At 34.1% G+C, this 15,021-nt stretch overlaps 5 protein-coding genes across 5 annotated transcripts; 4 read left to right on the top strand and 1 right to left on the bottom strand.

Moving 5' to 3' along the window:
* Positions 1-110: 110 nt before the first annotated feature.
* On the top strand, positions 111-295 carry Tsp_06105 (conserved hypothetical protein; the record flags this gene model as incomplete). Its single annotated transcript, XM_003380352.1, has 1 exon — positions 111-295. A coding segment is annotated over one exon (185 nt), but the record flags the coding sequence as incomplete, so codon positions are not given.
* A 479-nt stretch (positions 296-774) lies between these two features.
* Positions 775-1,549, top strand: Tsp_06106 (conserved hypothetical protein). Its single transcript, XM_003380351.1, has 4 exons — positions 775-834; positions 863-1,100; positions 1,201-1,229; positions 1,388-1,549. The coding sequence occupies exons 1-4, from the start codon at positions 775-777 to the stop codon at positions 1,547-1,549; spliced, it is 489 nt and encodes a 162-aa protein (XP_003380399.1).
* A 4,030-nt stretch (positions 1,550-5,579) lies between these two features.
* Positions 5,580-6,605, top strand: Tsp_06107 (conserved hypothetical protein). Its single transcript, XM_003380350.1, has 5 exons — positions 5,580-5,658; positions 5,961-6,026; positions 6,104-6,142; positions 6,453-6,536; positions 6,568-6,605. The coding sequence occupies exons 1-5, from the start codon at positions 5,580-5,582 to the stop codon at positions 6,603-6,605; spliced, it is 306 nt and encodes a 101-aa protein (XP_003380398.1).
* Positions 6,606-6,843: 238 nt separating this feature from the next.
* Tsp_06108 (hypothetical protein) lies at positions 6,844-8,329 on the top strand. The gene is made up of 3 exons (XM_003380349.1): positions 6,844-7,011; positions 7,055-7,121; positions 8,247-8,329. Exons 1-3 carry the CDS (start codon positions 6,844-6,846, stop codon positions 8,327-8,329), a joined length of 318 nt encoding a protein of 105 aa, XP_003380397.1.
* A 642-nt stretch (positions 8,330-8,971) lies between these two features.
* On the bottom strand, positions 8,972-11,267 carry Tsp_06109 (hypothetical protein). The gene is given in 13 exon segments (XM_003380348.1): positions 8,972-9,017; positions 9,166-9,245; positions 9,296-9,340; positions 9,367-9,418; positions 9,462-9,593; positions 9,611-9,699; positions 10,139-10,253; positions 10,293-10,375; positions 10,403-10,471; positions 10,501-10,602; positions 10,885-10,935; positions 11,129-11,154; positions 11,189-11,267. The coding sequence occupies 13 exon segments, from the start codon at positions 11,265-11,267 to the stop codon at positions 8,972-8,974; spliced, it is 969 nt and encodes a 322-aa protein (XP_003380396.1).
* Positions 11,268-15,021: the final 3,754 nt, after the last annotated feature.

The raw sequence follows: 15,021 nt of genomic DNA, 5'->3' as shown, positions 1-15,021 counted from the left end.
ATTCAAATAACCAGCCTCGGTTTTAATTATCGTCCCATCATTTTTTGTACATGTTTCATTATGTTCCATTATGGTTTTGTTGGAGTTGATAAAAAAATCTTTACAATCAGTTTGCAATCCTTCTTCAGTAGAAAAGCAGCATTTGTATCTTTCTTGTGTACAGTCCACTTCGACATTTTCGAATCCTTTTACGACTTTATACCGTTCTCTTGTGTATGGACCGCAAGTTGTACTTTTTGCAGACCACTCTGACCACTCTAGGTCTGAACAAGGACACTCGCATATTTCTCCATAATCACGTTCAGGGCATTCTTTTCCATACGGTATATCGGCTTCTTGGTGGCGTACATAAGTGTATTCTCGGCATATGTTTTCATTAGGTGCAAATGTACATTGTTCAATTTTTTCGTCTACACAGTTATTGTAACTTGAAGATATGCAAGCAAAATACTGACAATTCTCAATGGAACATTTCTGTACTGTTGAACTGAAAGTGTACTCTTCATTGTTGTTGGATAGTTGCATGCACCTGCAGTTTGCATCATGTGATCTATGTGATTCAAAAATGCTCATAATACGTGAATAATCCTGCCACCACTCAGGTGTAATTGCGCTTTCTGTATCCCAGAAAACATAATCGCCATAAGTGGCGTAGCAGCGTTCCATTTCTTTTGTGCTTATCATGTCTCTGAGCGCATCAAAGTATCTAGCGGTATTCATGTAACAAGCGTGGTCTTTCATATTATTACTAGAATTGTCATTTCTCTTTAAATAATGAGGTCCGTCCGTTTTAGAAACCTCTACCGCAGAATGCACCGATGCCTTACCTTTCGTGTATGTGTAAAATTTGTGATATTTATAGGCAGTTTTGTTTATATATGACAGTGGAATGCCATTTTTGAAATTCCGTTGGCAAAATTCATGCATGTTGTCCAGTAAACTGTTGTTATTTGGTTTGATCGGTATTAAAGTTGGTGTCGAATTGTCAGGACTCTCGTACATCCTACTTGAAGGTACAAATGTTGTGCATGATTTAGGATGCCTTTTCCCGCCTTTAAGAATGAAATTATATTTATCGACTGGACAAGAATCATTTTCTGGTTCATCTAACACACTACCATAGCAAATGGCCAACAGTAGTACAATAATAATGGAATCTTTTTTCGCCTGAAAGTAATATATCAGATAATTGTTAAACAGGATTCTCAATTTATGAAGCATATCGAGAAGTATTTTTTTATTTAATAGTATTTTTCTTTACAATTAATTAAACAAGTCTTTTATGAAATAGTTTCTTATAGCTAGGTAATTTATCGATTCAATAATTTGTAAAAATGCAAACTGATATTTTATGCTTTTTTTAAATGTTGCTTACTTAAAATTGTAGAATCTATGTGAAAATATTAATGTGAAATATTCAAAACAACGCATTACCATTTTCAAAGCCATGCCACACTTGCGCACACGGACACATACATACACTGGCACTTTGCACACTCAAATTCGAAACTTTACGAAACCGAAACTCAAACTTCAAAACCCTCCGTAATTTAAACTAAAACACTTTAAACAAAACTGGTTGTTTACATTTTGTATAAACAAACGTTGCTTTAATGTTTGAATGATTTGAAGTTCGCTTCGCTGGCTGATGTTAGCCATGAAATATGTGATTTTATCAGTTTGATTTTCAAGTTTTATTTGTGCTGTACTGGATTGTGCTTTTGTTTAACTGATCTTATTTCAAATTTAATTAAATGAAATCGGAAATTTTTTGATGAGGTGTCAGCAGCTCAGCAGTTTTCAATGCCTATTCCAATTATAAAACTGTGGATATTTCTGAAAGTTGTTTCACCACATTCTTGCAGCACTTTTTCAAGCAGATCAGTTTCAAAAATCACTTCGCACGTATATGAAAATCAACACACAGCACAACATTATTTTTCGTATATTTAAACTTTTAATTTTAAACAAAAATTTTTAAACGTATTACTTACTGTATGTAAAGTAATGATAATGTTGTGCGTTCAATAATCGAACAGGGAAAACAGTTTTACAAATCTGAACTGGCCAATCAAAGCAGAATAAAATGCTACCACGCAGTTATTGAGCCACTGATTCTATTTTCGGTTTTGACACGATTATATTTAAATACCATCTCTGGTTGTTATAGATAATTAAAGCGCTACAAAATATACGCACGCGTGAATTTGCAATTATTAATATAAATGAGTGAAATGAAAAATTCCACGGTAGTTGTTCAGTTATTGTTCGTTTTGTTGATTTATTTGAAATCACTTCAGATTGGTGCTGTTCGTTGATGGAAGTACTGCATATATAATGGAAAATTTGCGCTTTTTCTTGCAAATCTCTTTTTCTCTCTTGAAAGCGTATTTTTTCTTCATAAAGTAATTCAATTTATATATACGGGAAAATAAGCACTTTCATGAAATTGTCAGAAGAGGCGGCACGCTGCTGATTCCACTGCAGGTTGATGTTGTAATTCATGTACACTGGCAATGAGTATAAAGCTAGGAGGTAGAAATCAGCACTTACAACCCAATTCACCAACATCACTTTTATGAAGAATTCACTAGAAGGAATTGTGCCGTCAGATTTCACCATGTTTATTAAATTTAATTGAGCCTAGTGAATTCTATAAAAATGATCCTTCTTCGATATCTGAATTTTCAGTTGCAATAACCTTTGCTGCTTTTGAAAAAATGAATGATGTTTTCTGAAACGGTTGCAGAATATTTTTCATTGGAATCAGTAAATGAATGTGCATTAGTGCACGATGTAAAGTTTGAGTGGGCAAAATCTATAAATTTTTAATAATTAGCTTCTGTATTTTGTCGGCGCGTATAAGATAACAATGTTGATAGAAACCGTGATACAAATTTTAAGTACTTCAACTCAGCCTGTGCATTACATTTAATTATCAATTCATTATTTTTGGGTTTCCAGTAAATGTTATGTTTTGCAAATATTCTATTTTTTTGCTTTCATTTCTCTTCTTTTCAAAATGGTTGATCAAAGTCTGATTGAAATGTTCACTGAACAATCAGTTCCTTCAAATTAATGAATGAATTTTGCGTAACACTGCAAAGTATTATCATCGTGCTAGTACAGCCGCATCTACGTGAGACAGTATTTTATACTTTTTTAATTTACGCCTTAACATTATTTGTGATAGACAGAGACTTTCATCTGTAACGTAATGAGGACTTTGTTGTTGTTCATCAATTACTACAATCTTTGGTATTGGCTCATTACATTGTTATTATACGTTTTCAAAGCAAACATGCATTTCTAGGTCAGAAGAGTAACTTCATGCAAATGTGATGGTAAACACTGCCGTTGGCATTCCGCTACGTGCACTTTGTGTTATTCAAATACGGTAGCAATGTTCCTTATATAAATTTCTGTTTATTGAGAGAACTGCTCTATAGTATAAATGTTCGCTGCTGAAGGGCGGTCTAATTACTTACTGCACTGCGTTATTTGGTCATTTTCATGGTTCAGTTCAACAAATACGTTGTGATTGTTAGACAGAAATATGAAGAAACCACGAACATCAGTTACAAAATGTATGACTATACGTTTGCTTCATACGTCATCCCTCACAGGTCTGGTGACAGGTATGAAATTTCATATATTTGCTATTTTTCATATAATGTTTTCTTTCTGTCTCTTGGCACACTGCACTNAAACNATGCNGCGCTTTTTAAGCTTNTTCGTAGTTGTTTNGATTTTAGTCTTTTTNGAANTGGAAAACTAGCGTGTTTGTTCTTCAGTAAATGATGTTTCCACTAATATTTCGAGACTTTTATTACGGACAAATCCCAATATATAATAGCACTAATGGTATATTTTGCTATAATTTTTCAATAGTCCTTACAAATCCATTTGTAACACTTGTACTCTCATGACATAGCAGTTTGAACCCCTCCCGCATTATCTTTTACTGTCCACTGTATTGTTTATTGCTANAGGTAGCATACTTGCCCNAATTGTTTAAATTAAGATGTCTGTCACGGGGATACTAAAGTCGCACAATCGCANCCCCTAAATGCTTGTCACTGCTCAAATCGTGTACAAGATTGTTTCAGCATGACATAANGAAANGCTGCTGTTAGCTANNAGAACACACNTTTTATACTACCNCCNTGTGGATAATTTTCACNAATGGCAGTAACGTTCCCTTCATTTNTTGANATNGACTCCTTTAAGTTTTTATTATGTTATTGTACCGCCAATAGCACTGACTTATACAGATGCACCTATTTTATGTCATTGAGAAAATAACTCAATGCCCATCAATGTTTGTCAGTATTGATAAATGAACCTACGCCTGAATATTATACGTGAAGATTGAGTGGAAGAAAGCATATGACAACTTCCAACCTCNCTCCCATACCTCAACGTCTCCCTCATTCCTTTCCTGCTATGCTGTCCCGCCCCCCTTTGCCCTTTCTAATCATTCCCCATCATTGAGGGAGTAATAATACTAAGCTGAACAGAGATTACATTTAAACTTGAAAATGCTGCCCCTCCCCCCCTATTTCGAGCTGAATGAACAGCACTTAGCTGTTTTTATCTCATATAAATCTAATTTCTCATAATTGCTGTCGACCATCAATATAACCAAATCCAGGCTACTTCTGATTCTTTTGTTTTATTCTTTTCATGAAATGCAATACAGGATTGTCACCCGCATAAGTTTCTTCAATTCATTGCAAATCGTTGAGTTACTTAATTTATGCAGGTAGGTTTATCTCACATTGTATGTGGCGCGCTGATACAGTGCTCAACCAAGTTTGCAGTCTTACTATAAATCATCATAAGGTGTAAACAAAAGTTTAGTTAAAACAAAATTTTAATAGTAAATAAGCTGTCAAGTGGCATACCCACTGGTGCAGTTGCTTTCCATCATAATGTCTACGCTGTGCACTTGTTAAATTCTGTGCTGAGATAAATTGTATATTACAAAATTTCTGTCGCCGTTATCATCATAAAATTTCATGACAACTGTTTAATTTTCCATAAATCTGAAAAAGTATTTTATTTTCGAAACTATTTTCAGTGGAAGCTATTTTTTATGATCCATATAATTTTGATTAGATGAAAAACATTGATGAAATATAAATTGTTGAATCACGTTGTACTTTCAAGCAACTAAATTATACAACATGCATAAATACGTAGTGATAGCATTTCCGTTTATTTTTAGTAATTTGCGATGCTTCAGGTTAATAATATTTCCTCTTAGGTAATTTTAGGGAAAAAAATTTGCATAACAATGCCATATTACGTAGTAATATGAAGTGTGTAAATAGAAACGTAATAAATTTCATCGTTTCGTTTCATAATGTTGCTCATATTGTTCATTTTAGTGCGCTATTACTGATGGAAAATTAGGTTGCTCTTCGTGAAGCAAAGTAAATAGTCATTTGCATAATTTACTTATTATACAATTGACCAAGCACATTGATTTTATTAGGTTATGCAGTTCACTGCAATGCTATCAATCTAGCACGTGGTCAACTATAAGTTCGCTCTTCAACACCATCCATGAATAAATGGTGAGTTGGTTTTGGTATTTTGGTGGTGGCATGCTATGCATGTTACTTTACATATATGGTGAATGGAAACTGGCGGGTGTCTTTCTAGTGTTATTATTGCTGGGTTTTAGATGCATCAGATGCTGAAGACGAAGAAGTATCTATTTCTGTTTTTTATTTATAGATGATTGCATTAATATAATTCACTTTTAGAATTTGCATTATTTTATATTCATATCAATGAATATAAAAAATCCTATCATGAGAAGATGATCCCACTTTGCTTCGTAATTATTTTCATCTGCTGTTTATTTGCAATCTTGTTTATTCCCGTGAAATTTCAATAAAAATGATGGCCAACAAGCAGCTGCGCAAAATGATTATTTGCGAGATATTTAGATTGCAAGTTAGCAATGCCATCAGCAGCACGTCTGTTATTGTATTCGTACGTGCAACGTAATGTAAGTAATATTGTGGATTGGTTGCCTTTGATTTTAGTAAATTTGAAATTTGAATTTTACATTAGAAATATAGATTTTTAGATGTGCAAGATAATACAACGCAATATCTGGAAAGTGTGGGTAAAAAATATTCTGTTTATATGACACTCATTACTTATTAAATAATTTCAACTTTCTTTATTTTTTGCTGAATTGTCTTCATTGGTATATCATCAAAGACGTAATGCAGCTATATTTATTTCTGTTCTATGTATTACGTTGCTTGCGCTTTGTATGAACACAGGATAGCGGTTGAAATGAGACTTATGAGAAACAGCCATATTATAAAAAGTGATTAAAGCCGAATAACAGTGCATCACGATATTTGAATTTCATTTATTTTGTAATCCAATGTTTTATTTTGCTGTGTTATTTAGTATCTATTTTTTAGTTCGACTATTGCTCTGTTCATGTTTCTACCGTGATCAGTCATGTGTCTCAACAGTTCCGCTTTCTGGTTTTCTTCATCGTCATAGTAAGAATGAATTTTGTGCACTTTATTATAGCAATGGGTTGTGTCAAGGCAGTGCAACTATTTCTATGAACTTGAATATCTTTCTCTAATGGTGGTTCGGGTTTCCCTCAGTGGATTGAAAAGATGTACAAAAATCTGTAAGTAATTGAGTATCTACAATCTGTTACTATTATTAATGTCTTCTAATTACACTTATATCTGATCCTGTATGCTTCTTGTTATCGAATTAAGTAGTGTACGTCAACATAATTGAAACGTTTTGGCATTCCTGTTGCTCTTGCCAACATGGTATGTCACCTTTATTTCAATGCGTTCTAAATGTGCCATCACAAAAATAAGTACACATTTTGCCCATTATAGGAATGGATTGCATCATCAACATCGAGCTCGTTCATACTCGTGCGTAAGTTTAAGTTGGCTTAAGCCGTTATTCAGTATTGTTCCAGAAATCTGTGTGGCTTCGCTTATCACAGGGGTACGGTATAATTAAATAATGATTGTAATAGTAGCATATATAGTCGATTTGCACTGGTTTTCGGATACATCATACAAGTTTGGTAGTGCGTGTTGCCATCACTGCGTATGGTGAGTATTTTTGTATAGTATTATGTGAGTAGGTAAGTTTTAGTATTTTGTAAGTAGAGATTTTGTTTTTTATTGATGAGTGATAGTGTTCATTCACACTGCGGTGTTGCTTATCACATGCTTAGGATGTTTAATTGAAAATTTCAGCGCGTAGCTGTTGAGATGCTTGCATCCTGAAGGACATGTTGTATGACTAGCAAGTAATTTTTCTACAAATTTGTATACTTAGTAATTAAGGATCAACGATGCACTGTTATTCGTCTTCAATTGATTTTTTATAATATGGCTGTTTTATATCAATTTTGTTTAACATGCTTTACTTTTGTGCACACTTGTTTTGCAAATATTTTTAGAATCAAATTAAGTTTAGATATAGATGAATGAAATTGCATTCTTTGGTAACTATCCGTTATTGAACATGTGGATTTTTTTTACAAAGATTCGTAATCACGTCGATAAATACGTCATCACAAAGCACTACTGTATGTTGTAAAGTGTAAATTTTATCGTTTGTTTTTCAGGTTATAATTTTGCTTTTCATAATTTTTTCATAATTGCTTTTTATAATTTTTATAATTATTGTTTGGTACTAGTGTTTTCTAGATTTTAGTGTAAATCTAAGTCTAAAAAGACAAGGAAGCTATGGGTAAGTAGGTCTAAAAAGACAAGGTAAGTAGTATAACAAGTTAAGGGTAAGTCAGGTAAGAATAGATGTGAAGGTAAGTATAAGTGTGAAGGTAAGTAGTGTTTAGGGTGAAGGTAAGTATAAGTGTGAAGGTAAGTAGTGTTTAGGGTGAAGGTAAGTATAAGTGTGAAGGTAAGTAGTGTTTAGAGTGAAGGTAAGTATAAGTGTGAAGGTAAGTATAAGTGTGAAGGTATAAATGTGATGCATCAGTGAAGGTTAGTAGTGTTCAGGGTGAAGGTAAGTATAGTGAAGGCACATACATAGGTTTATGAAGTGTAATTGAATGTGAATATTAAAATTAAATTTTAAAAAGCCTGAGGCGATTTATTTAATGAATTATGCAAATTTTTAATCGCCTATGGGTAATATGCAAATTTTTATTTGCCCTAAGGCTATGCCTCAGGCAAAATTCTGAAAATTTCGAATTTTTTAAAATATAGCCCCAGGCTTTGCCCTCAGGCTATGCCCCAGGGCAAATAAAAATTTGCATATGCCCTTAGGCTATTCCCCAGGCAATTTATAGCACAAAATTTGGCCTAAGGGGGGTTTTATGCAAATTTTTAATCGCCTCAGGGCAATATGCAAATTTTTATATGCCCTCAGGCTACGCCTGGGGCTATGCCTCAGGCAATTTTTTGAAAATTTCGAAATTTTTTGAAATTTAGCCGCAGGCGTCGCCTCAGGCTATGCCCCAGGGCAAATAAAAATTTGCATATTCCCGCAGGCTACGCCGAAAGCATTTTATTGCACAATATTTGCCTTCAGGGGGGATATGCAAATTTTCTTTTGCTTTCAGGCTATGCCCAGGGCATTCCCTCAGGTATTTTTTTCGAAAATTTGCATAATTCAGCACCCGGCTGTGTCTACGTCTTTCAATTACCCCACTACTTTCCCGTACTGCACTCAGCGTAGAGTAACGCCTCATACTTACCTATACCTATTACTTTAATCCACTTAACTCTACGATATCATTCTTTATACTTACCTGCAACTTACCTTTTCATTTTACTCACCTGCACCTACGTTATCGTACTTACCTTCAGTACTTACCTGCAGTCCATTTACCTGCACGCAATCACTTTAATATCCTCTTGGACTCCACTTACCTGCATTCCACTTACCTGTGCGCTGTTACTTTGATGCTACGTACCAGTATTTTACGCTATCAAATCCCTAGTGCTCTTAATGGAGATTGTAAAAGAGAAAAAATTCTAAAAAATAAAAATAAAAAAAAGATTCTAAAAAGACATGCCATGATTCTAAAATTCATAGTTGAATATAGTTGAATTGAATATATAGATATACAGGTACATAATAATAAAAATAAATAACAGCAGCATAATAAAAATAACCACTTACGTTATTCGATGGAGATCATTCAAGATGCGGCTTTCGTCTTCACAGTTACGCACTAAAACATTAAATACAAAACAGTTCTCCTACAAAAAAATAATGCAATTCTTCCTTACCTTGCATGACAAGGAAAAACATCAGAACCGTAGGAACCGCAATTTGAAAGTGCCATCAGCTGCGACTAAACAAAAATTTTCTGATGATGACGTAATCCATTGCTATCAAGAACAAAATGCTGGGATGTACAGCGACATGTTCTCTTTATTTAACATATTTAATATTTATTTATTTAATTATTTAACATTGCTGTCACAATATCAAATTCCTTCTTAGTATTTGTGATAAGCAAAGGCACACTGGGACGGCTAGAAAACGCCAGGTGAGCACTGGTTGACCTCAGTACAGGCTTCATGAGACCACATAATCCACAGCTACTATAAACAAAAACTACTTACTAATTTTTGTCATATCACATTGGAAACGCATTGACGAAAGATCTATACGGGCACCAGCGCTACTCAAATGTCTCAACGTAATCTGCTAGAATTACAATCATTTATTTCTTTCTAGTTCTTATGATAAGTGAAACCATACTAGTACCAATGATGAACGTCACTGCGTCAACTTCAACTCAGAGGGATATCAGAAGAAACATCGAATTCGCTTGATGTTAATGTAATGCTGTCATAGATAAAATGTGGACACTTTACGTATCCAACTGCAATCAGGAGCAAGTTAAATACTTACGCATGTTTTTGATGCCACATTTAGAACAAACCAATGTGAACATGACTAATCACGGCGTCCAGAACGAAAGGAACTTGTAAACAGTTCAGCTAATGATGTTATCTGTTATTATAGATATTCATGTATTCATATTCAGATAGATATTGAAATTTAATTTAATCTAATTAAATTTAATCCATGTAACACTCGCATCTTCCAGCTATCTAATTAAATTCAATACTTACTGATGAACGATACTATCTGTGATAAACAAAGGCACACTGGGACGGCTAGGAAAAGACTTTATGTCCATGTGAACAAGGGTTGCAAACGGTACAAGCTTCAAGGGATGACGTAATCCACAGCTACTATAAACAAAAGCCTCTCACTAATTTTAGTCATATCACATTGGAAACGCACTGACAGCAACAAGCACCAATACGTTGTCAGGATTTGTACGAATGCTGCTCGACTGACTCAGCGAAATCTGCTACAATTACAATCCATTCGATCTTACTTTTATGATAAGTAAAACCACACTAGAACAACTTGGAAACGTCATCGCACCAAACACTGTACGATCCAACTGCAATCAGGAGCAAATTCAATACTTACGGATGTTTGTGATGCCAAATTTAGAACGAAATGATGTGAACATGACTTACCACGTTGCCCAGAGCAAAAGCAACACCATAAAAACTCAGCTGATGACGTAATCTGTAATTACAGAAGTTACCTAATTCTTCCTATATCTAATACGCCTATCGTCTTGGTATTTAATTAAACAAATTCAACACTTACTGTTTTTTGTCATACGTTTTTTGAACGCTATGTCAGCAACTCCAACAACCACTTTTCAACAACTTTTACCTGTCTTTACTGATAATAGATTGCATGTGGGCATTTTCAAAATGTAGCAAAGCAAATGTAATTTTCAATTCTTAAAAGAATTGAATCAAGCGCACCTAATCTATGATATCATATATATGATAATTTAACATTAGTGCTACTGTTAGAATGAAAGCAATGCGGCGCTAATGGCACTGCAACCTACAACTTAAATTTAACAGAAAAATTCAAGTAAAAGGCAAAGCATATTCATTATGATGCATAGTTACCATATTCAGTTAGTTTTCAGAATTTGGTTGTTTCATATTCATTGATATGAATAAAAAATAATGTAAATTCTAAAATTGAATTACATTAACGCAGTCATCTATAAATAAAAAACAGAAATAGATACTTCTTCGTCTTCAGCATCCGATGTATCTAAAACTTAGCAATAATAACACTAGAAAGACACCCGCCAGTTTCCATTCACCATATATGTAAAGTAACATGCATAGCATGCCACCACCAAAATACCAAAACCAACTCACCATTTATTCATGGATGGTGTTGAAGAGCGAACTTATAGTTGACCACGTGCTAGATTGATAGCATTGCAGTGAACTGCATAACCTAATAAAATCAATGTGCTTGGTCAATTGTATAATAAGTAAATTATGCAAATGACTATTTACTTTGCTTCACGAAGAGCAACCTAATTTTCCATCAGTAATAGCGCACTAAAATGAACAATATGAGCAACATTATGAAACGAAACGATGAAATTTATTACGTTTCTATTTACACACTTCATATTACTACGTAATATGGCATTGTTATGCAAATTTTTTTCCCTAAAATTACCTAAGAGGAAATATTATTAACCTGAAGCATCGCAAATTACTAAAAATAAACGGAAATGCTATCACTACGTATTTATGCATGTTGTATAATTTAGTTGCTTGAAAGTACAACGTGATTCAACAATTTATATTTCATCAATGTTTTTCATCTAATCAAAATTATATGGATCATAAAAAATAGCTTCCACTGAAAATAGTTTCGAAAATAAAATACTTTTTCAGATTTATGGAAAATTAAACAGTTTTCATGAAATTTTATGATGATAACGGCGACAGAAATTTTATAATATACAATTTATCTCAGCACAGAATTTAACAAGTGCACAGCGTAGACATTATGATGGAAAGCAACTGCACCAGTGGGTATGCCACTTGACAGCTTATTTACTATTAAAATTTTGTTTTAACTAAACTTTTGTTTACACCTTATGATGATTTATAGTAAGACTGCAAACTTGGTTGAGCACTGTATCAGCGCGCCACATACAATGTGAGATAAACCTACCTGCATAAATTAAGTAACTCAACGATTTGCAATGAATTGAAGAAACTTATGCGGGTGACAATCCTGTATTGCATTTCATGAAAAGAATAAAACAAAAGAATCAGAAGTAGCCTGGATTTGGTTATATTGATGGTCGACAGCAATTATGAGAAATTAGATTTATATGAGATAAAAACAGCTAAGTGCTGTTCATTCAGCTCAAAATAGGGGGGGAGGGGCAGCATTTTCAGTTTAATGTAATCTCTGTTCAGCTTAGTATTATTACTCCTCAATGATGGGGATGATTAGAAAGGCAAGGGGGGCGGGACAGCATAGCAGGAAGGAATGAGTAAGAAGTTGAGGGATGGAGGAGGTGGAAGTTGTCATATGCTTTCTTCCACTCAATCTTCACGTATAATATTCAGGCGTAGGTTCATATATCAATACTGATAACATTGATGGGCATTGAGTTATTTTCTCAATGACATAAAATAGGTGCATCTGTATAAGTCAGTGCTATTGGCGGTACAATAACATAATAAAAACTTAAAGGAGTCATTTCAAAAATGAAGGGAACGTTACTGCCATTGTGAAAATATAAAAGGTGGTAGTATAAAAGTGTGTTCTCTAGCTAACAGCAGCTTTCCTATGTCATGCTGAAACAATCTTGTGCACGATTTGAGCAGTGACAAGCATTTAGGGGTGCGATTGTGCGACTGCAGTATCCCGGTGACAGACATTTCCTTTAAACAACTGGGCAAGTATGTTACCTTAGCAATAAACAATACAGTGGACAGTAAAGATAATGCGGGAGGGGTTGAACCGCTATGTCAGAGTACTACTTTACAAATGGATTTGTAAGGACGATTGAAAATTATAGCAAAATATACCATTAGTACTATTATATATTGGCTTGGCCGTAATAAAGGCTCGAATATTAGTTGAACATCATTACTGAAGAACAACACGCTAGTTTCCATTCAAAAAGACTAAAATCAAACAACTACGAAAAGCTTTAAAAGCGCGCATGTTTAGTGCAGTGTGCCAAGAGAAAGAAAGAAAATTGTATGAAAAAATAGCAAATATATGAAAATTCATACCTGTCAGCAAACCTATCAGGGATGACGTATAAGGCAAACGTAGAGTCATACATTTTGTAACTGATGTTCGTGGTTTCTTCATATTTGTAGTCTAACAATCACAACGTATTTGTTGAACTGAACCATGAAAATGACCGAATAACGCAGTGCAGTAAGTAATTAGACCGCCCTTCAGCAGCGAACATTTATACCATAGTGCAGTTCTCTCAATAAACAGAAATTTATATGATGAACAATGTTTCCGTATTTGAATAGCACAAAGTGCACGTAGCAGAATGCCAACGGCTGTGCTCACCAACACATTTGCATAAAGTTACTCTTCTGACCTAGAAATGCATGTATGAAAACGTATAACAATGCAATGATCCAATGCCAAAGGTTATAATAATTGCTGAACAACAACAAAATGCTGAATACGTTACAGATCGAAGCCACTATCTGTCACAAATAATGTTATGGCGTAAATTAAAGAAGTATAAAATAGTGTATTACGTAACAGAGGCTGTACTAGCACGATGATAATACTTTGCAGATTAATTGCTGAACGAGCACAACTTCTTTTTCTATTCCAAACTACACTATACGCTGTTAGAAGTATCGTAAAGCAGGGATTGTCTACTTGCATTCTTGGATGAACAACCACCAACCGATCAAGTGAAAACTTCCTCTTACTACTCATATTGCTTTATGCAGAAAAAAAAGGTAAAACGCAAAGCAACTTCGTTCATCAATTATTCAGCAAGTTTCTCAAGGATTCTTCAGTACATGAAAATTGCACCATATTGTTCACCCTCCATTTGTGATTAACAGGTTGCTTGATGTGAACCATTTATGAATAGAACAGAAGCTCAGGAATGAAATATCACTTACCATCTAACTGAAAATGGTATTGAGGAAAAGAGCTCAACGCGCTTCTTGACTGCTGATCAATGCAATGATTAACTAAATAACCATGAGGACGACATTTTTAAAATTGGATCAAGATCAAGTCCAAGAAATTAGAATAGTTAGCTCAGCCCAGTTGAAATCACCGCACGTATAGCGGTGATGGCGGAATGACATCAATACAAAGGAAAATTTTACTAATTATAAAAGTTATTACGTTTGTATTCAACCTTCATATAATATTATGCATTGTAAATGAATTTCCTTTTGAATGTTGATTTAAACACCTGTTGCTCCTTATGAATGTAAATAAAGGAAAATCAGATTAAATAAACATCTAAAATATTGCACCAAACTACTGCTACCAAGCTATAAGATAATTGAGCAGTAATGCAATATATATTGGGGGAAAGCTTTGATGAAAAATAATCACCCAATCAATGAACAGAATTAAGGAGCTAATCAAATATTACTACACATTCGTCCAATTGCTGATGAAAATTGAGTAACTAATAACATTGCACAATTCATCAGCCAATTAATGACAAAACTATTTCAACCTATAAACGAACAGCCAATCACAAAATTGTGAAAAAGTTTTTGCAAGCTAAGGATGAAAAAATCAAGACTAATGGCAAAGTCAACCATTCAATAAAACTATACCAGAACAAGAACTGGTAAAGTGCGAAAATGTCAGTGGAATTACAATTTGTAATCAAATTTAGATTGTATTTACATTTCAATCCGTCCTGACACAATGTTTATAAATTTATTCCAAATGGACGAAAAATGAAGAAAAATCGACTTGCCCCAAACAAATAATTATCGCAAAAGACACGCAGTTTCATCGAATACCTCACTATAATGTAAAATACGTTTCCTATACCAAAATTCAACCATCCTGAACCCATTTCAAGGCAGTTCCAGATGGGATGCCTTCCTGTGTATTAAGATAGGCGCATGCAAAATTTAGAGT

This window comes from Trichinella spiralis (assembly GCF_000181795.1).
Source record: "Trichinella spiralis strain ISS 195 chromosome Unknown Scfld2, whole genome shotgun sequence".
In the NCBI taxonomy this organism is placed as follows: domain Eukaryota; kingdom Metazoa; phylum Nematoda; class Enoplea; order Trichinellida; family Trichinellidae; genus Trichinella; species Trichinella spiralis.
This window is presented reverse-complemented; position numbering and strand designations above follow the sequence as displayed.